The 22,031-nt window shown below is 44.5% G+C and overlaps 1 protein-coding gene across 3 annotated transcripts; it reads left to right on the top strand.

Moving 5' to 3' along the window:
* The first annotated feature begins 7,532 nt into the window (after positions 1 to 7,532).
* On the top strand, positions 7,533 to 22,031 carry CNDP2 (carnosine dipeptidase 2). Of its 3 annotated transcripts, XM_035550532.2 has the most exons (13): positions 7,669 to 7,834; positions 9,200 to 9,344; positions 9,787 to 9,875; positions 10,799 to 10,942; positions 13,306 to 13,468; positions 14,994 to 15,082; positions 15,984 to 16,184; positions 16,683 to 16,767; positions 17,297 to 17,457; positions 19,393 to 19,557; positions 20,033 to 20,174; positions 20,793 to 20,940; positions 21,331 to 22,031. In XM_035550532.2, the coding sequence occupies exons 3-13, from the start codon at positions 9,816 to 9,818 to the stop codon at positions 21,398 to 21,400; spliced, it is 1,428 nt and encodes a 475-aa protein (XP_035406425.1). In that variant the 5' UTR covers positions 7,669 to 7,834; positions 9,200 to 9,344; positions 9,787 to 9,815; the 3' UTR covers positions 21,401 to 22,031. The 3 variants fall into 3 exon arrangements, with proteins under 3 accessions (XP_035406423.1, XP_035406426.1, XP_035406425.1); XM_035550530.2 differs by lacking the exons at positions 7,669 to 7,834; positions 9,200 to 9,344 and adding an exon at positions 7,533 to 7,597; XM_035550533.2 differs by lacking the exon at positions 9,200 to 9,344 and having other exon boundaries at positions 7,634 to 7,834.

Raw genomic sequence — 22,031 nt, 5'->3', positions numbered from 1 at the left:
CACTGCTGCAACCTGACAAGAGGACACAGAAAATACAGATTGCAGTATTGTGTATAGAGTCAGCAAAATAGCACTTGTAGGGAGGAAAAAAGCCACCTTGCATAAAGGCAGGAAAAGGAGGAGTGAGGAGTTATCCACCAGTGGATAGCAAGACTCTTGTGTTCTGCTTTGTGCTTTCATGGTTTGCTGGTAAAAACAGTGCCTAAGATGAGAGACTCAAGATCTGTGTTGTCCTTAATAGGCTTAGTTTAGCAGATGGCAGCTACCAAAGGCTTAGAGTAATCAAATTTTGGTACTTTGCGAGGACACTAAAGGATCTGAAGTAGCAACAAGCTTTTGATTGTGGTTTTTAACAGGAAAGTTACAACCTCGTTCATGCAGGGGCTACAAGAGTTTAAGAAAGGTCTGATGCAACAACCACTGAGAAAGGAAGCTGGGGACAGGAAAAAGTTTACAGGGATCAGTGAGGAAGGAGAAGACCCTTGAGAATCCCAGGCAACTTACAACACACCATTGCATGGCACTGAGTGGAGCTCCTCAGGCTTGTGCCAGGAAGTCAACCTAGCACAGCAGCACAGAGCTACCCCAACATAGTGCTGTGCTCATGCAGGTTCATCCACCAGCTACAGAACCACTGCACTCTGTGTAGTTCACAGGGGGTTAGTGTGGACAGTTTTGTTTGGGGTTGGACTGCATGGAGTCACAGGGAGATATATGTCCTGGCAGTATCAACCCTCCACCAGACAAGCTCAGTCTAGTGAGAGGACACTGGAGATGAAAAAAAGAAGTGTGCAACAAATGGCGGGGCAAAGGAAGGGAAGGTGCAGAGAGAGGTGGAAGGGTCCTTTAGTATTTGTTATTACTTGGGCTGTGGAGCCACATAAAAAGAGCATTTTTTTTGTTGGAGGAAATTTGTGAGGATCCAACTCATTAATTACTACATGGCACACATGCATATATAGATTAGAAAGGCTATGAACATACCTAAATATTCATCACTCTACAATTACATTCATCACATAAACAGCCCTGCCTCTTCGGAGACCACAGCAAGGTTACTTCTGGAGCTGGAGTGCTGGATTGCTGACTGGAAAATAGTGACAGTAAATGATATTTTAATTTGTTTTAGTTTAGTGCTATTTCTCTAAATGAGTTTGGCCTCTGAGGCCACATTCCTCCTACCACTTGCTTTTGAAAAAACAGAGGTAATAGGTGAGGCTTACATTGCTGGCATGTCAGCAGCAAGGCAATTTCCAGATGTAAACAGCTCTGTTCACATTTAGTCAACAAAGGCAAACCTGACAGAAATGTGCGTAATTCCATCATTGGATTTGGCCCATTTATCTCCTTCTGTTGGGTCCAACACAAGCAGTAGCCTGCTCTAGTCCCAGAGAAGATTTCATAGCTGGACAAAAATAGATGTTGTCATCAGAAGGCAGAGAGAGAAGTTAAGTCCCCCAGAAATTACGGTTAAATTTTTACTGACAAATAGCTAGCAGAGCAAGACAACCCAGCTTATATATACAGGCCTCCGTCACGCAACAACGTTCTGCCTTCTATGAGTCTTTGACTTAACCCTTGTCAGATTGTAGGTTCCTCGACACCAAATTAATTTAGGTTGCAAGGGATTTTGGCAATCACACAGTCCAGAAGCATGCCCCAAACTCTGGCACTGCCTCCTGGACGCACCTTAGACCTATGTGGTAGATAGGTTGTCTCTTAGTGACCGCCGTGTCAGGGCACCATGTAGGCCAGAGTATCCCTTTGGGTGTTGTGTGGAATAATTGCTGGAGGTGACTCATGGACATTAAAGGTATGTCCACATCTTAAGAAAAGGTTCAGCATTGAGGAAACTTCCAGGGTGAGATGTGGCAGATATGCAAGGAATCTGTTCCATGATAGCCCCCTTGGCAACAAACCCTGCAACCTTAGATATCGGCAACACCAGTGTTGGTGTGCTGCCTCTATGAGAAATAGCACCGAGGGTGGAGTGGAGTGAAGACACCACAGCCAAGCTCTGTGGTATCACCATAGGGATGGGGAACATGATGGTACTATGGAACTGATAGACCCTGGCCTTGAGCTGAACTGATAAAAAAATAATGTTCTCTGGGTGAATTTTGCTCATTATAATCTCATAATAATGCCAAAACACACCTCCATCCCAAAGCCTACCCACCTCCAAAGTGCCACCACCCCTCAGTGAGCATATGCTCTGAATTTCTCTAAGCCTACACGTTTAAAGCAAAACCAAGAAAATTTTATAACAAAGATATGTGAGACTAGAGTCACTCAAGCTCCACCTAAAAGTAAGAAAATAGTATAAAAGTATCTCAAGAGAAGAAAAATGTTAGGGAAGATACCACCACAGACAATTCAGGAGGACTTGGCTGACCTCTTGGATCCATTGACAGGCTGAACCTCTCTTACCCCCACATAGAGACACCTATTGGGTGAGATTTGAACCCTTGGTTATACCGAGGGCTTCCATGGGAAGCCTAACAGTCTCTATAGATTTGTTTCATAAGTTAACTCATATGTAGTTGGTTGTGTTAGCCGTATTCTTGGTATTTGTGCTTGCTTTGCAGACAGTGTATTTATCACTGGCAATCCAAAAGAACCTGTACTCCTGTTGCTTCATTAAGCTACACCAGTCATTAATCCACTAGACTGAAGGTGTATTGAACTATATGTGCATCTGTGATTGTGGTACTTCAATATATTGAATGTGACTGACCTTTAGTGATGAATTGGGCATTACTCAAAATCTAAGCCCAGCCACCCCCAGCCCCTCTGATATCCGAGGACAAGCTGGAACTCAAGGGGGATTAGGTCCTGCCAAACTTCTTTACCCTTTAACACAACACCTGGGGCTCCCCAGAAACTCTAGCAAGGCTCTGTGGGCTGTGGGCAGGGTGGGGGGAGCCCCGTGAAGGTGGGCAGAGCTGGCAGAACCTCGAGGACTTGACAGCCACATACATATACTGTTGCTTGTTTTCAGCCCTGTCCCCTGGACGGGCTGTGTACCCTTGTTGCACCTTTGTCTCCAGCCCTGTCTCTGGTCCCACTCCCTTTTGGTCCTGATGTGACACACTGTCCGGACCCTGGGCCTGGCTCGGCTCACTGCTTGCCATGTCTGAGGCCATCACCAGCCCCTGGATCCACAGCATTCAGATGCTATGGGACTGTGCCCCACAGTGAGGGCACGGCCTGCATTGGGTCATCCTTGCTGCAGCCAGCGCTCACTGCTCCCCGACAAGTAACTCCAAGGCTGGAAGCTCCCCAGCCTCCTGGACAACCTGTTCCAGTGCTCAGCCCCTTCCATGCTGACACCTAAGCATCTTGGTGGCCCTCTGCCAACAGTCAGTCCTGTTTGTCCACATCCAATTTGTTCCAGTTTGTCTTATTTCTCTTGTATCATGGGGGAGGGCAGAAACAATTTATGAAGAAAAACTTATGTGTCTCAGAAGGCTGCGGAGTTCATCCCACAAAGTCTGTGTGTTAATGCGCACATTTGTAGAGAGGATACAAAACCCAGCAAGGGTTGGTATAAGGTGTTGACGTACATCAGTTTTATAGATCCATCAAGCTAGTTATGCACTTTCAGTAACAGCCTGGTGATATCTTTCATACTCCAGAAGAGTGGAAGAGAAGTACATTTTTAAAGATAGTGACAATGAGGTATTCCCAGGGATCATGGTCCTAAAAGAAGAGGATTAACTTCTCCTCTACTTCATAAATGTGCTCTGGGCCCTTAAGCTGATTTCATGAGGTCTGTGATGAAGTTTGGTTGTATGAAACACCCACCTACCTTGTGAAGCACCTGGAAAAACAGAGAGACAAAATCTCCGTGAACCCCCTGGACATGACACCTTGACTAGCACACACCCATGCCTACAATCTGCAGATTTAACACACACTGACTTCTTATGTGTTTAAAAACATGAAAGGATAGAAGACCATGCAAAAAGTGTTATCTTGAAGCTTTCAAGTCATTATTCAGATTAGTGTATTCAAGGCAAGTGATGTTAATGGAGTCAAAATGTCCATACAGAGGCATGTACGTGAGTATGATATAAATAGGACACACTGAAGTTTAGAAGGGATTAAAGCCATCAGTGGGGAATTCCTTAAATATCAGTTGCAACCTGCCTAGTGTTTTGGATTTACTGTCAGTCGTCCAAAAACTATTGTGTGTGAGAAAGCAAGTAAATCCAACAAAACTGCATTGTTCTCTTAATCTGTATAATATACAGAAACATAATCTTTCCTTTCAGTCTAACGATCCACCTAATGTAATGTGAGTGTCTGAGGTTTAGAAAGCTGGGCTTGCAACCCACCTAAGCAGAACCATATCAAGATAAAGATGAAAAGAGGAAGACAGAGAGAGAAATAGCAAGATAAACAGAGACTGAAGACAGATAATTTACAGCCTTCTATGTTTTTCCTTTTCTCCCCTCAAAAGCACATTAAAGTAACTGTTGTGCATTTATCTTACTCAGGAGAAAGGACAAAGAAATTGAGAAATGTGAGATTCTTAGATGCCATAAGTCTGCTAATATACAACTTTAGCTTGAAATTCATTCAAAAAGAAATGAGAGTGAGAACTCATATGCTTAGTATAGCATTTACAGAGGCTCTTTGGTCCATTTTGTGGTCTCACATGGAATTTTTCAGCAAGGACCCTCACAGCTGTTAAGGTGATGGTATCTCTGTCGGCCTCCCACAGCCAGCGGCGCCCAGTCTGCAGCCATGCCACAGAGCCAATTCACACGTCTGTTCTGTCCTCAGGCCAGGGCTTCGGTTTTGGCCCCTCACCTGTGCAGCTACTGCTGCTTCAGCTGTCTCATACGTACTGTGCCCGTGGTTCAAAAGCAATAGCACAAGTATCAGTGACCGGTTTGTTTGGTAGAACAAAACTATTTCATACAGAGCATATGAGGAAGAAGAAATAGAGCAGCTAAGATGTTTAGATGGCTTCTGCCAGAACAGAGAAGGCTGAGCATCCTTGCATTTTCTTTATAAAGTATCACGCTTTGTCACTCGTTTTCTAAACTTTTCCTCACAAATGTCTCCTTTCCTAACCTTCCTTTCTCCTGAATTCCCAAATAATTTTTATATATGTATATAGATATATTTTGTATCCAAATTACTAGTCTTGTAAAACAAATCTGCATTTCCTTACAGACAATTTACAAGGCCCTCAAGGTCATCATTGGCCCTGTTATCTTTCAAAAATATTTTTGCTGTTTTAACTTGGGTAAGGCACTACTTCATTTCCGTGTTTGATCTTCACATAATCCCTTATGTGTTTTAGGTCAATATAGGCATACGAAAAACTCTACAATACATAGTATTTTCACTGTATGTTTCTGTGAAGTTTTATTGCGACTTGTTTTCTTTATTTGTATTCCTGGATTGTGGGGTTTGTTTTGGATGTGGAGGAAAAGTACCAAAAGATAAATTCCATATAAGAACACCAGAATGGAAAGAGGCCACCAAGAATCATCCCATGTCATGTCACTTAATCCCCTTCAAAAATGCAACAAACCACATTTTAGAAGCAGTTCCTTTTATTGTGTTTCTTTTTCTTTCCCATCATTCCTGTGCAAGGTTTTCCCTAATACACGCATGGATAGAAACTTTACTCCCGTTCCTAAGCCACGTTTGTCCATGTGCAGTAGTTTTGGCCATCTGCTCTTCCACCAACACAGGCCAGAGTGGGGTGTGGAGGTGCTGGGGGCTCCCTGTTGGCCAAGGCACCAGGAGCAGTGGGGTCTTTCTGTGGGGTCCCTCAGAGAAAGCCTGGCAGCCAGGCCCCGTCCCACTGCCCCACCGGGAGCAGGGTAGCCAGGGACACTGGGAACAGGCCAGGACATGGGCCCACAGGCCCCCATGTCAACACGCCCTGTGGCCAGGCGCAGGCAGGGTTGTGATGGGGCAAGTCAGCAGCTCAGGCAGGGGCCAAACCTGAGGGCTTCCCTGAAAGCAGCTCCCATGGGTCAGGAGGGGATGCTCCGGGCCCTTACAGCCAGGGGCTGTTAACTATTTTCTTGTGTGCCTACCCACTGCAAAGAGTGCTTGCAACCATGTGCCGTTCCTCAGTCTTTTCTGCAGGCTATCTGAGGCGACATATTCAGAGACTCCCCACTTCCCTGATCAGACAGGTAACCCCAGTGGAGGCTTGATGTTCTGGTTCCAGTCACCTGCATGGGTGACCGGGTCTGTGCCTGGCACATATGCCACATGAGCCAGCACTCACCACAGCCTTGTGCAAGGAGCCGATACCCGCCTCCCTCTCCTCAGTCGCTTCTAACTCATGAGCTCCAAGTTACTGGATTTCATCCTATTATTTCTGCAGTGTTCAGGGTCATCAAGTTGCTCCATTTCCCTTCTCTGTATCGACTCTAAGTCCCAGCTTTATGCCCTCAGCAAATTTTATCAGCTCTTTCCTGATATTTGTGGCACTGAGATTCATACTACCCAGCAGGTGTGATGGAGTGGTGAGCCTCCTTCAGTAACTCAGGTAACAAGTATTTTACTGCAGCCTTAGGCCAACTACCCTTTCTACAGCACTTTTAAGAATGTCTATAAAATAACATTAGTTACCAAATGATTATGCCCGTACGTGGTTAGCAGCTATACATTTCAGAACTATTCAATTACTCATGAACAGAAGCAGCTTCAGCAGCTCTCAACTTTCAGTGCCTTGCTTCATTCAGGCTAGGTGCGGACTAATAGCAAGCCTTATCTTACCCAAGCTTTTCTCTCCCTGCTCCTCGAATGACCTTATGCCTTTTCCCCTTTGCTAGGAGCTAAGAAAACTCTTCACTAGGTGCTCTTATTCTTATCTTATTCACATGTCTGCATTAAGCTTTCCCCATCTAATCCACCTAAACCATATCTAAATCTATCTAATCCATCTCGATCACAAATTTAAGAAGCTCCTAAGGACACTCCTGACATTGGTTGGAATAATTCAATTGTCCAGGCAGGCTCTGGCCAAGACCCCCTGAATTTCTTCACATATTATTCTGATATTTCACCTTTTTTTTTTTTTTTTCCTAAACTACAGAATCATAGAATCATTAAGGTTGGAAAAGACCTCCAACCGTCCAACTGGCCCCCCACCATCAATGTCACCCACTAAAACATGTCCCTAAGCACCAGGTCCAACCTTTCCTTGAACACCCCCAGGGACGGTGACTCCACCACCTCCCTGAGCAACCCGTTCCAATGCCTGACTGCTCTTTCTGAGCAGAAACGTCTCCTCATTTCCAACCTGAACCTCCCCTGGTGCAGCCTGAGGCCCCTCCCTCTAGTCCTATCACTGGTTATCTCTGTGCTCACCCCCAAGCCCGCTCTCTATACGATGCCGAGGCCCCGCCCCTCTTGCTCCAAGCCCCGCCCCCTCCTGCGGCAAACCCCGCCCCTCCGCGCGGCAGGCCCGCCCCTACCCGCGCGACACCCTCGAGCCTCCCGCTCCTCGCACGCCCATTGGCCACCGCCCGTCCGCGCGGGGAGCGGGGCCTCCCGGGGGTATTTAAGGCGCCGCAGCCGCCGCGGCTCCCACAAGGAGCTGGGGCGCGGAGAGGCGGTGAGTGGCGGCCGGAGGGGCGGGGCGGGGCGGGGCGGGGCGGGGGGTGCGGCCCGGGGCCTGGCCGGCTGCGTCCCCACGTCTTGCACCGGAGCCTCGCGACGCGCCCCTCCCGAGGAGCAGGGCCCGTGCTGCAGTTGCCGGGGGGCTGCGGAGGGCAGAGGGAGCGGTGAGGGCCGCAGGCCTCGCTGCAGGCCGGCCAGAGGTGCTCGGCTGCGGCGTTGGCCCTGCCCGCGGGTAAGGGGGGAGAAGCTGTCCCTGTGCAGCGAGGGCCTGCGGCACCGCTGCGTTGTCTTGCTTCGTGAGGGAAAGGTTGTGGTGCTTTGGGGAGGTAGAAGTGCAGAGCGTCGTGCATGCGGGCAAGAAACGTGCTCTCTAGTCCAAGGAACTTGCAGAAGATGCTAACCCTAATTTTTAAAAGGGTGGCGGGGGAGCTTATGTCCCAACCTGGTGCTGTGCAGTAAGCTGCGTCTGCCTTCCCAGGTTTGAAGCTTTCTGGGACAGGCCTCTGCTACAGCTCAACAGACTTGGATGATTCAATGCCCCTTTGAATTTTTAGGAAAGTTTAATTACATCCAAGGTGATGCTTAAAGTAGTCCCCAAGTCAATAAGTAGCGCAGTTCTTGTTTGTGTTGGATGGAAGAACAGCCTGTATAATAGCTTGTGTTTGATGTCTGCTGTGAAGCTAGAGTCCTGATGCTGCTATAGAAACTGGTCAGCAAAGCTAGAGGGTCGGATACAGCAATGGTGCCTGTGTGCTGCTTTCTCTGAATCTTGCCTGAGCTTCAACTGCATGTGAGGATGATGGTTTCTTTAGGGAGACTGGGCTTCAGAAAGAAGTACCGCTTTAACCTGGTAGTGTCTATATAATCCTGTTAAAGGCATTGTTTTTCTTAGGCCTGAACCCATTCATGGCTATTAAAGAGACTGATTGAGTGATCCAGTAGTTTAGTTTTTCTCAGCTTAGTGTTCCTTGAAAAGGAAGGGATTTGATTTTAATTGGTGCCTGAAACTCAGTATTTATGCTGTAAATTGCATATGGCAAGGCAAAATAGAAGCCATCTCCAGTGAGTAAAAGGACATCATTGATCTGTGTAAATACAGTCCTGTTTGACAGCAAATGCGTTCTATAAGTCTCACAGATTTGGGACAGTAGAATGTGCTTACATTGTAGTATGCTGTGTGGGACAACGTGGTAGTATTCATTTCAGCCATGTATGAGTAGTCAGCTGTTCCAGAAATCCTAAAACAAACAGTGAAATACTTGTCTTGTGACTTTTGTGTGGAAGTGGAAAGGCTTAAAGGCTGTGGCATTAAGCTGACTGAACAAACTCCTGACCTGCAGCAGCTGGTGCTGCTGAGCACACTTGTTCAGCACTGTGCACAAGTGCTGGAGTTCTGCTTGTGGTCCAGGGGCTTGCTTGTAAAAGTCATCTTTTCCTGACTTGGAGGAGGTGCTGTAGCTTTAGTTCTAACTTGAGAACTAAGCTTAAGTTTGTTGGCTTTGTTGGTTCAGTGGACAGTGTGTCTCTTGTAGCACCAAACCTTTTGGACTGGTAAGGAAGATAGAATAACTCTTAGATTTTCTCATGTGAACTTCAGCTGAAACTGAAAAACAGAACAAGGAAGTGGTAGTGCTGAGCTAGGCACTGACCACTTGCTGGTAGCTTGCTGGGGGTGGTTTCTGTTTCCGTGGCTTCACCCTGACCTCCCTTGGAAGGCTGAGTGGAAGCTTAGGACTTCAAGGGTGAGTAAAACAGTTCTTAAACTGTCTGCTTTTAGTGCTCTGCACAGGAGGTCAAATAAAAATGTTGTACTTGGACCTAGCTGCTAGTATTCAAGCTATGGCACACCACTAGTTCAACTCATACCATAATGTGCAACTTCAGAGTGTTTCAGTTGAGTAACGTTTTGCCTGTGCTTCTGCAGTGAAGTCATGAAATATCTCTACAGACCAGCTTGCTCAGTTGCAACTTCCAGAATTAGTTTGGGGAGGGGCAGAAGCAGTGCTGTTGAGGCTGGATTTGCTTTTTAGTCACTTCACTCAGATTTCCAAGGAGGGAGTGGCCTCAAGTTTTATATTCACATGGCTTGGTGTGTGGTGTTAGCAGTTAAAAGGTGAAAGTCTTCTGAAGTCATTGCTGACTGCTTCTTAAACTTCTGAAGGCTAAATTATTTTTCTGTCACAGAATTTGCAGCAACAGCATTCTGCTTAAAGATGTCTGCTCTCGACACCCTCTTTAAATACATTGATGATCACCAAGACCTCTATGTTAAGGTAAGCTTTCTTTCAGTGTTGTCCTGTGGTACAGACAGTTGTGGGATATTAAAACTTGACAGGTGATCAGCTTCAAGCTTGTTGAGTTACACCTCTGTAATATTTATAATGAAGTAAAGTAGCAGCGGGGAGGGGGATCATACAAAGGGTATGGCTGGTTTGGGTCAAGACAGAAAACTGTTTAAGGTTTAGTTCTGTTCAAAGACTTCAGTCTCCACAGTAGATTTAACTGGAAATGCTCTATTAATGTATAGTGCAATCAGTAAGTGACTTTGAGGTAGGAAACTTCTGACACCAATAGCTCCTGAATGCCAGGCTTGATCTCTTTTCTTTTGAGAAGGGAGAGGAAATATAAAGAACGCTGGAATAAAGTTTTCTCAAATTAAACCCTTCATGTTGAGGGACAGAAGGGGACTGTTAACTTCTACACTTTGGCATTTAACCTATGGTTTAATCGTACCTTGTTTGTAATTCCCTTCACCCAAACCTGTGAAGGAATCAGCTGTACAGCACTATCACCTACCAGAGAAGAAATATGCCAAGTGTTCAACTGCCAGGCAATTCCCCTCCTCTCACTGATGTCACATGGGAAAGAGCTAAGGAGGCCTGAGAAGCCTGGTAGACATTAGCTGGTTTGGGATGCTTAAAGAGCTGCAACTGGAGAACCAAAATATGCTGCCATATTCTTAAGTCTACCTTCTGTGTCTGCAGACTGCACTACACTGGTGGGGCAGGAGGACAACTGTAGGAAAGTGAGACTTGAGAGAGTTTTTGAGTGTTAGAGTACTCCTTTGAGGAGAGGACAGAGCTGGTTTGCCTCAAGTTTGTTTCACTAAAATTTTAGTTGAATTTTGGTGTTCATAGTGCATCCTGTGCCATAAATGATGTGTAGTAAAACCTGTACCTTCTCCATCTTTCCACAGCGGCTGGCGGAGTGGGTGGCAATCCAGAGTGTGTCAGCATGGCCAGAGAAGAGGGGTGAAATCAAACGCATGATGGAGGTTGCCGCAAAGGATATTGAGCGACTGGGAGGCACAACCCAGCTTATGGATATTGGGAAACAAAAGGTATGTGAGCATCCCCGCGGCAGCTTAGCAGAAAGTCTGTTCAGAAGACAAGGTGGGTTTGCACCTGGAGGTGTGCTGGTTTCTTATGATCCCAGCAGGAAAGGCACTCAGACGCTGTAAAGGATTATTTAAAATGTTATTTTAGAGCTACTACTCTAATGAAGGAGGATAGTATTGTATGTCCCTTCAGATGCTGGGAGCCCAAACTGTGCAGCGTCTAACAGGCATCCAATTAGCTGTGCAGATTCTCTCCATGGAAATGTTGCCCCATTTGGTTTGTTTTGAAAATTCTATAATAGTTTAAAAGAAAACAACTCTGTTCATTGATTTCAGTGTCAAACAAAAGGGATGTTCACATGAGAACTTCTTGCTGTGCTTTTAGATAAAGACAAGGACATGCAGGTGGTGTAATTGCCAGTGCCAAATAGGAACTGCCTTGCGAGCTACAATCAGCTGGCTAAATTTATCCCGCAGCCAAGGGATGTGCACAGCATGATGCAGGCCTGAAGGCCAAGCTGCGTATCACAGCACAAGCTTGGGTGTACTCAGGCTAACTCTTATGTGGGTCACTAATTCCTAGAGGTATGATGATATTCTGGTCGGGATCACCACCCAAGGGTCCTGTGGGTAGTGGCCTAGAAAGGCAATAGCCTCTTGGTGTGGGATAGTCTTTCCTGCCACCCAGTCTGAGCCTCCTTTTAAGACCTTTGCTGTTTATAGTAAAAGTTTTGGGATCCACATCAGTTACATCATTGTGTTGTATTACATGTTAAATGTATTTAATACCTTTCTGACCGAGCAGAAACAGAGCACCTGCAAAGAAATGTCTAACATTCTTAACACCAGGCTGGTGCTGGCCCGTAGACCCATAGGCTGTAAAGATGCTGACAGAAGTTTCAGGTCTAAAAGACTTCTAGGCAGCTCTTTCAGAAGGCTATTACATTTAGCAAAAGATTGCACTCCTCCCTTACCACGTAGAGATCGATACTTCATAGGTGAATCCCTTCCTTATTTTTGGCTGTCTAGATTGCTTCTCTTCACCTGAGAAATGTGATTGAGAGAGAGCTTCATCCGAAGAAACCATCCACTCTCCTGGGCTCTCCTTTGAAGTGCCCGGTCACTATATTTCACAGAATAAGACCCACACCAAAGTTGTTAGGCTAGCATTTGGGCAGTGATATTCAAAAGGCATCGGGAGCATTTGCAAGCTTTAGAAGATGGTTATTGTAATTGGTGCTAATGATTGCTGGGGGAAATCTAAGTATATCAGGATCCTCTGAGCAGTTCTTGCATTTGGCAACTGGAATACACTTCTTTCTAGCAGGACAGTGGTTCATTTCATGCCCTCTCTTGAGGGGAGGAGGCTCTTGAGAATCTGTAGGATAATTCTAGCTCCATTACCCACAGCCTAAAATCCTGTCACGAGTGTTTCAGTTCACTGAGTCAATCTTGTTCCTTTCATCAGTGTAACTTTCTGCTGGGAAAGAACTGTTGCTGCCATATCAGTGAAGAGCAAGGTAAAGCAACTGGCTGACTTGCCTGATCCAGCTTGGCTTACTGCTGTGCAGCAGTTTGTACCGAGTACTGATTATTGTAACTGTAAATTCTGGCAATATCGCTTTAATGACTTAAAACTGCAGCTGGCCAAAGATCGTGTAACCTGCTGATAAAAATCTGAACTTGGAGCCCAGAAGTCAAAGCAGATTCTGATTCTAATCTGCTGAACAATGTCTAGGCATGTGTTCACCAAAATGGAATATGTGCTGACTGAGACTATTGGGATAATTGCTTATGGGGTACTCCAAAGAACTAAGCTAAATTCAGCTTTTGAACTTTTGAACGAAGTTCATCAGCACTACCCTGCCAATTGCTTAACAGTAGGCAGAGAAATACAGCTGTTACACAGACTTTGAGTTTAGGCACTTGTTGTCCTCAGTGATACCACTGTCAGGAAGTCTTTGTTGAGAGTTGTAATGTAGACAGGATGAAAGTGCAGTGAAAAGCAGTGCAGAATGCACTATTAAAAGCATTTCAACACTTATGCTTAGGTAAGTGTTAGGTATGGCAGTTTGGCATGCAGACAGCTTGCTCTGCTAAAATCTGGTGTAGGATTGGTTAAAAGGAGGAGTGCTGGGAGGCTTGGAAACCCTAACTGTTAGGGGAATGGTCAAGAAACTTTCTGACGTGGTTCTGTAACACCTTCACTGGCACATCCTGCTTCTGGCAGTCAGTTTAAGTAGCTTAGTTTTGTTTATCTGTCTGCAGAGGTTATGAGCTTATAGGCATAACAAGTATTCATTTGATAAAAACGTGCCACTGACATTCCACGTTTGTGTTTAAAAACACCTGCCTTCTACTTCTAGCTGCCTGATGGATCAGAGATCCCTCTGCCTCCAATTGTTCTGGGAACGCTTGGCTCAGATCCACACAAGAAGACAGTGTGTGTTTACGGCCACCTGGACGTTCAGCCGGCGGCACTAGAGGATGGCTGGGATAGTGAGCCCTTCACACTGGTAGAAAGAGATGGTGAGAGCTGTGGACTTCTCTGAAATTGAGCACTTCTTAAACACGTGTAGTGTTTAACTGTTCTGAAGTCATACCCTGGATAGAAATGTCAAAGGAGAATAAGATCAGAAATTAACATTTATTTAATATCAGTGAGAAAAGATGCAGGAGAAAATGGTAAACAATAGAGATGTAAAATCTCAGCTGCTCTTAGGGCTTGTTTTTTTCCTGACTTTCTAGGCAGTACTTGCATGCTCTCTTGTAGCTACAACAAATCTTACTGACCTCCATGTTGCCAGAAAGCTTCCTAGAGCTGGGTTTTTGTACATTTCAGAACTTGCAGCCTGTGAGGTCATATCAGGCTGGGATTTTGAACCACTACAGGGGTCAGGAGCTCAGCGCTGCTTCCTTATGTGTGGAGACAGGAGTGGTACAGCAGCCTCCATGGGTTGCCTTGTGCTTGTGTACTGTGCTACAAGGAGTACGCAGAAGTCACAGCTAGTGCCCGGAGGAGTGTTTGTCTCCTGTAGTGGGGATGAAGAAATCAAGCAGTAGCTCCTGTTGAAATAGCATGTAGCCAAGAGGAGACAAACTTTTCTTAAAAGCTGGTTTAAAGCTGGTGCTACCAACAGCCCCTTCTTTGTTTCATTTGTTCTTTGTTGAGAGCCAAAGGTCATACAAATAGAGGGACATTAACCACTCTGGTTGTGTAAGCGTTAATCATTGCCAAGAAGAGGTATCTGTGGTAACTAGTGTTTCTAGCAGGGCACTTGGTCACGGGTAGCAGAGTCCAAGTCACTACTAAGTCAGATTATCTCCTCTGATAGCAAGAGCCAGACTTGCCTCAGGCTGTGGCTTATCTCCCTGCAGCCTGGCAGTGCAGGAGGTGGATCTGCCAATTGCTGCTTACCCTGCAGGCTCCATGGCCTGCTCTGGCACTGCGGTTACATCTCCCACATCGGGCTCATAGTCACAGTTCTAATGAATTATTGCAACAATATCTGCCTTCGCTGTGATCCTCTGTGCCATGTTTCCTGGGACTTCCCCACAGCCTGTAAAACTTGTCTTTGGCTGAAGTCCTTCCTGGGTGCCAGAGAAGTGATTAGTCACTAGCTTCTAAAGCCTTATTCTCAAAATAAAGAATTACTGAATTGAAGCAATATGGAATAGACTTCTTAAAAAGAGGTGTCTTGTTTCTATACCCTTACCAACGTGTTTGTAGAAAATGTAATTATTGTAAAGGGTATGGGAATAACTTAGCCCGAGGCAGTTGCATCTCTTCTAGGCCTTTGTTCTATGCAGAGGGCTGCTCAGGGAAGAGATGGGGAGCTTTGTGGGAGAACTACTGCAGTCCTGTACCTATTCCACTGCACCAGTGTGTGAAATGGGAAGGGAAACTGCTACTTCAGAAGAATCTGATGTGAAAGCTAGTATAAGCAGGGCTAAAAAATGTATGTGAAAGGATGCTCTCTTCTGCAAGTGAGAAATGACAAAATTCATCTTATTTTTTTCTCCTTATTGGTTAATTCATCTCTGGTTTCTGCAGGAAAGCTGTATGGAAGAGGATCAACAGATGACAAAGGTCCAGTGCTTGCCTGGCTGAATGCCTTGGAGGCTTATCAACAAACGAACCAGGTATGTGCCCAATATATATTCTGCTTTTTTACATACAGCTGAGTCTAGCAATAAATGTTATCCAAGCCACAAAGCCTTAAGGCAAGGCTGCTTATTCAGCTGACTGGAGGAATGATGCAACAGTCATGTAAATTCCCTGACTTCCCGGTAGGGTTGAGTCGTCTTTCTGGCAAGCTGGTCTTGTGGATGCTTGGCTTGCACTTAAAATGTTTTTGCTTTAATGAAATATGTAGGAAGGAAAATACATATGGAGCAGGAGTAATAATCAAAGGTGCTCTTTCATGTAAGGTTGTCATACATAACTAGCTTGGCCTTCAGCAAAGCTTAATGCCTCACTGCCACTGAATTCTGAGGAGAGCTTTTAACTTGGTAACACTAACCTGGGATCTTTGTTTCTGTTAAAGAAAAAGTGCAATCAGAAATAAAGCAGATATCCTGAGCATCTTGTAAGACCAGTTGCTCTTGGGTAAAGAACTAGCGATTCTCAAGTGCTGCATAGGCGTAGAATATGGCAGACTGGTCAGACGAGGTAGCTCTGACTCCTACTGTGGCATGCAATTCCTGTGGTTAATATTAGATTTCCTAGCCTTGTGACTTACCTTTGGCGACTGATCTGTGAAGGTTTTCCACAGTTAAGAGGATTGGGAACCAGTCGTTCTAGAGCTTATTTAAAACTCTTGAAGAGCTTGAATACCATCAAATAAAGAGTGGCATAAGCGTCCTTAATTTAAGCACAGTCTGCACTTAAACTTACTTTGTATATAATTACCTGATTCCACCATCACAGAACTGAGCTACCATTGTCCTCTGTTCTGCTCTGTACATCACAGATCAGAATTACTGATGACTGAAGGAATCAGATGTTTTCACATATTTAATCTGTGCTTTTTCATTTTCAAAGGATTTTCCCGTAAATGTTAAGTTCTGCCTAGAGGGTATGGAGGAATCGGGATCAGAAGGCCTTGATGAATTGATTTTTGCTCAGCGAGACACTTTCTTCAAAGATGTTGATTACGTTTGCATTTCTGACAACTACTGGCTAGGCAAGGAAAAGCCTTGTATCACCTATGGCTTGAGGGGTATCTGCTACTACTTCATAGAGGTAAGTTCTGGAATACGCTGCCGAAACAGTATTACTGAGCTGAGTTTTCTATTAGAGAAGATGAGTGGTAGCTCCAGGTTATCCCAGTCAACAGCTTTTCTTCAGAAAAGGTAGAATTGACTGAGTAGAACAGGTTCTACTGTAATTATCTAAATATCTTCTTTTTACTATCCTGTATGATAGTTGGGTAGAAGGGATATCTTTCAGCTGTCCAGCAGCTTCACTGGATGATTATCTCATTGCATGGATATCTTGATCCAGATATTTCCGTGAGTGAAGAAAGTCACCACAAGTCTCCAGGGTTGGAACAGTCAGTATACTAAGGGTTTACACTTCAGAGCGATAAAAAGCATGTGCTTTAACATACAACTGAGTGGTCTGGATTCAAAAATAGATGCATTCTGAAAGTACACCCAGCAAAAAGCTAAGATAGCATCTTCTCTGTGCAATTGTTAGTGTCTCCATGGTAAGATTCACCTGAATTTCATTTCTAACCAGGTTGAATGCAGTGACAAGGACCTTCACTCTGGAGTTTATGGTGGTTCAGTACATGAGGCCATGACAGATCTCATTGCTCTAATGGGTAAGAAAGCAGGTTTCACTGAATGCATCTAAAGTGGGAGTAAGGCCCATTAAAGCTTGAGTTAGCAATGAGGAGTTCCTAAGGACTGTGTACACTAGCAAAACCATAACCTGTGAAGCTCTTTGCCAGGTATTCCTAAAAACAGGCAGATCCATTAAATAGAGAAATATGAGGAAGATCCTACCTAGCTTCTCCTAAAATCTTGTTGGAAACTTGAATGTTAATTAAATCATCTCTCCTGCAAACTCTTCTACATATGCCATATTGAACTTGGGCAATCCTGCCTTCAAACAACCAGCTAAACATGTAGCAGTAGAATCCAGGTGCAAGGAAGTGCAGATTTCTGGATAGCTGCAAATTCCATGAGTGCCTTCCATGCTTAGAGGAACAGGCTCTGGGAGGTGGAGGCCTTTTTTATTGAGTCTGTAGATTTTCAGAAAACTGACTCCTACCACCCATAGAAAGTGCTCCCTGTAATGACATCTTTTCTGGTTGAATGCTGATCCTAAGTGCTTTTTTTTTTTTACAGGTTCTCTTATAGACAAGAAAGGAAAAATCCTCATCCCAGGCATTAGTGAAGCAGTGGCATCTGTTACTGATGAGGAGCTGGCATTATATGAGAAGATTGATTTTGACCTGAAAGAATATGCAAAAGATGTAGGAGCAACAAAACTACTGCATGATACAAAGGTATTCTGTATTCCTGTCTGCTCTGGTTATCTGTGTCTGTTCAGACATCTGGGTTGGTAGAAGACAAGCAAGCCTCTTGTGTAGTTACCAAGAAATTTGGTAGGCAGAGAATTCATGTGATGTCTTTAAAATCACGAGATTGCCTTGAAGGTAACTTCTCATAGTACACAGCTGACTGCATACTTCATACTTGCAGTTCCTCTGCACAGTGTTGTGTGCTTGGAAACTTTGTGTAGGTTATCCTGTATTTTAGGCAAGCAGTCTAGGCAGCTTTAAAGCTGCTCCTTAGTTGCTCCTTGCTGTGCATAAGGAACACTTCAAATCTGTATGGAACTTCCCTTATCTAGTGCTGTTCTCTCAAGACTTGATAAGAACAGCTAACACAGGAGAAACTTTTCCAGAGGTCAGATACCGCATGTACACAAACCGTCTGACTTCCTGCATCTGTGTGGGAAGCGCAGTGGGTTATCAGAAATCTAGTTGTTTGTAGATAGGACTTCTCATAAGGTGAGAAAACAGGGCGGCTGTGAACTTAAGGTTGATGTACAGAGCATCTTCCTAGACCTAGCAAGCAAAGACTGTCTTGTAGGCATGAACTAGGTAGCTGCCCAAATCTTTGTCCAGGCTCAAGTTTGCTAAATGCTTGTCTGTACTTCTCAAATTGTCATCCTGTGAGCTGTCCAAATAAATGCTTTTAACTGCATTGAGTCTAAAGGTGTAAGTATTGCACACTAAGTTTACAGAGATAAGCCACAGATGTAAATGCATCTATCATAAAACACTAAAAGTGTTGTAAAGGACAAGTTTACGTGTGCAGGTCTGTCTTCTGTCACAGTACTGTCAGGAGAGGACTTCAGGCTCAACTCAAGCAGCCCTAAGTAACAGTTTTATGTCCTTAGTCTTGTCTCTGCATGCTCAGGTTTACATCAACTGAGAGCGCACAGGCTTCCTTGTTTAGCCTTGTCCTATAAAGTAATGGATGAAATATAACTTGTAAGGAGGAGCTGGTAAGATGCTTGTCACTTAAGATACTGCACTAAAGCTGTTCGGTTTTAGCTAGACTGAAATCCTGGGTTGGTTTACAGAGTTCTAAGCTATACGCATGCAGTAGATGACTTGGGGCTAAGGGGGAGATACAAGAAGGCTGTAATCTCCAGGTGAGAAGCAATGTGCTTGAACATTTTGGACAGTGATGGTTCAGCTTGAAAGGAGATTAGAAGCAGGCTGTACCTGGAACAAACTTAATGCTAAAGCCAACACTTTGTAAGTATCCCTAATCTTTGCAGTGCAGTTCAGCTTTGAGGTACTGTAGCTGTCTGTAGAGGGCACAAATGTGTTGAATTCGCACTGCCAGTGTACTGGACAACTGTCCAAGGCAGCAAGGAGGAAATGTGTATCTGAAAGGGCCTAGTGATGGTAGGCAGTAGTACTTACGTCAATGAACCCAGAGTTCTGTCAGTTTAATGTAGATGATAATATGAATAGCTGAAAGGAGCCCACTGTGCCTCAGTCTGCAATGGAGAGACTTAGAAAAAAAAAAAGTTATCTGTCAGCATGTGACTGTTGAAGGTACCTGCCTGACTTGAGGCAGTGCAGACCAGAGCTTCTAGTGTGCATCCTGTAGTTTTTGAGCATCTTAAAATGGTATTTCTGTCCTTGTCAGAAGCAGACTGATTGTCCTGTAAGTTCTATAAAGTGGGAGAAAGCCAAACTAGGGCTACTGAAAAATCTCTTAAGGTGCTGAAGCCAGCTGTTGCATCAAATGCATCCTTAACGGGAGTAATGGCTTCTGTTTAACTGAGTGATCATGATTGAGGTGCATTTGACAGTGTGAGAAAGAACTACTTGCAAGTCTTTAATAGATTGAAGGAATTTACTTTGGGGGAGCTCTGTCAAATCTGATGTAACCTTGCATCTTTGCCTTCTCTTCTGCAGAGAGATATCCTTATGCACAGGTGGAGATACCCTTCCTTGTCTCTCCATGGAATTGAAGGAGCCTTCTCAGCCTCTGGAGCAAAGACTGTGATTCCTAGGAAAGTGATTGGCAAGTTCTCAATCAGGCTTGTGCCAAACATGACTCCTGAAGAAGTCACAAAGCATGTATGTTGAGATGCTTCGGTCTCAAAGCAACGGTCTCTAGACTTCCTTTCTCTGTGTCTGGGAGAAGTTTTCTGGTTTCTGAAGCAGTTCTGTTTGCTTTGCTACAGTCTTCCATGTTCTGCGCCTGAGCTCAGATATTTGAGGGAGTTGAAATAGTGGCCTTGCTGTCCAGTTTCTCTCAACTAACTGGAAGACAGCTCAGGAATGAAAGCTGATTTAACTGCAGGGCACTTGCATTGCCACCAGAGTATATTCAAAAGAGTTCAACATAATGGCTGACTCTTTTACAGTAATGCTATTACTTGCCTGAAGGGAGGTTCTGACCACAGAGCTACATAGTGATAATATGAAATAGCTATAGAAAAGCTATTGCTGTACAGCAGTAGTGACCTGCAAGTTCCTAATATGCCTTTAATACACTGTCTTCACCAGTGCTCATGTGAATAACAGTAAGACTTCTCAATTTTTCCTATAGGTTGAAGACTACCTGAACAAAAAGTTCGCAGAGCTGCAGAGCCCCAACAAATTCAAAGTGTACTTAGGCCATGGTGGGAAACCCTGGGTGTCTGACTTCGACCATCCACACTACATGGCTGGTAGGAGGGCCATGAAGACAGGTCAGTGGGTTTTCCGCTTGGTATTGGGGAGAATAAAGAGCTCTTGTTCCAGTGCCTCGAGGAATACTGCAGAAGTCATGTTTGCAGAACATTTATGGTTGTCTGCACATAGGTAGTAGATTTGGCTCACTAAGTAACTAAGCATTTCAGTTGCAGTGTTTAAACTCAATTCTGAGGTGCAGGATAGAAGGGAAGTTACTCTCAAGCTCGTTCCTGCTATAGTGAAACAAGCCTTTTGGTATAGTGTTGCTTTTGTATAAGGGTGACATTGTCAGCAGTCAAGACCATTTGTTTAGCCAAAGTCCTCAAAGCTTAGGCATTCTAGTGTTTTTCTTAATCAGTTATAATAGGTGAACTAGAGCAAATCTAACTTCTGTTGGAGTACAAGTGCCTTTCAGGTAGTGTTAACTGCTTGAACGAAACCCCACTAATACTCCAACACAATTTTTGGGGTAAAATTCCACAATTCTGTGATCTTTGTTGCATGGCTAAATAAGAGCTGCTTGTTTGGCCAGCACCATACAGAAATGTTTGGTACCTGATTGCGTAAGCAGCAGTAAGAATTTGTTAGAAAAACAAATGCAACCCCAAACTGATTGGAGTATCTCCTTGTTTTAGTTTTTGGAGTTGATCCAGACCTGACAAGGGAGGGAGGAAGCATTCCTGTTACCCTTACTTTTCAAGAAGCAACAGGCAAGAATGTCATGCTGCTTCCTGTTGGAGCTGCAGATGATGGCGCACACTCTCAAAATGAGAAGCTAAATAGGTAAGAATATTTATATCTGTGCCAGACTGAGTTGTACTGTGGGTCTTAACATGTGTTATGGAAAAGACCAAGGAGAATTAGGCTCTTAGTCTCTGGAAGGCAAAGTGCAACTTCTCTTCGGAGGATGACTGAGTGGTTATGGTAACTGGTCTGTAGCTGAATCTTGACCTTATTACCACTTCTGATTACGCACATTTGAAACTAGAATGCTTTTTGTACTTTGCCGTCAAAGCTGGACTACTTTCCCCTTCCCCAAGGGTGGCATTTCTGTCCTGCAGCAGTGGTTCCTGTAGCATCTGTTGGCTGCCTAGGACAGATACTGCAAAGTGAACAGCTACTGGTGAAACAGCTCAGGCTAAGACATGCTAATGGAAGCTATCTTCCCTACAGGTACAACTACATCCAGGGGGTGAAGATGCTTGGTGCGTACCTCTATGAAGTTTCCCAGCTGAAGGACTAAGTTGGATGTCTTCTGGTTTGTGAATCAGAAGCCTGAATTTTCTTAGGAAACAGCATCAAATGTCAATTCTTACACGGCTTCCCTTCTCTACCAATCTACCAACACTCCACTGCTTTGGGGAAGAGGGAAGCATGCGGTTCCACTTGAGAAACAAAGAACATTGTATACCAAAAATAATTCTTTAAATGCTTCAAATGACACAGACTACTCTTGGTCCGGCCAGTAGTCCTGAACTGTATCTTAGTCCCCTCTATATCACTTCAAAGTTGTGGTTTGCTGTACTCATCTACTTTTCCTGTAAAAGCGGGAGGAACTGTTTGCTCTCAGCTGCTTAAGCAGCCACATCAATTGCACAACTGTCAGTAAAGTTTAAGGTTCTTTTTCCAGGATAGGTCCTGGAAATAGTCAAAGTGATAGATTATGGGGCTGTACTGGAATGTGTTCAAGCTCTAGTGAGGCTTCTGAGTGATTTGGGAGAGCAGTTTGGCTCTTACAGTTTATACCTGCCTGCAGGTTTTGATTTACAGTGAATTAGGTTGTAACAAAATTCACTGGGGTAATGACTACTGGCTGTTTTTTGTAAAGCTGCCTTTGTACTCCCTAAAAAGGACAATAAATCATGCTCTAGCAA

The sequence above is a fragment of the Cygnus atratus genome, chromosome 2 (assembly GCF_013377495.2).
Source record: "Cygnus atratus isolate AKBS03 ecotype Queensland, Australia chromosome 2, CAtr_DNAZoo_HiC_assembly, whole genome shotgun sequence".
In the NCBI taxonomy this organism is placed as follows: domain Eukaryota; kingdom Metazoa; phylum Chordata; class Aves; order Anseriformes; family Anatidae; genus Cygnus; species Cygnus atratus.
The sequence above is the reverse complement of the archived record's forward strand: the minus strand, read 5'-3'. Positions and strand labels throughout refer to the sequence as shown.

What these genes read in the sequence shown, in the direction of transcription:
- CNDP2 (XM_035550530.2), top strand. Translation starts at nt 9,816, where the DNA reads ATGTCTGCTCTCGACACCCTCTTTAAATACATTGATGATCACCAAGAC. An exon ending in ACCAAGACCTCTATGTTAAG is followed by an intron (nt 9,876 to 10,798) that starts GTAAGCTTTCTT and finishes ATCTTTCCACAG; the next exon opens with CGGCTGGCGGAGTGGGTGGC. An exon ending in AACTACTGCATGATACAAAG is followed by an intron (nt 17,458 to 19,392) that starts GTATTCTGTATT and finishes TCTCTTCTGCAG; the next exon opens with AGAGATATCCTTATGCACAG.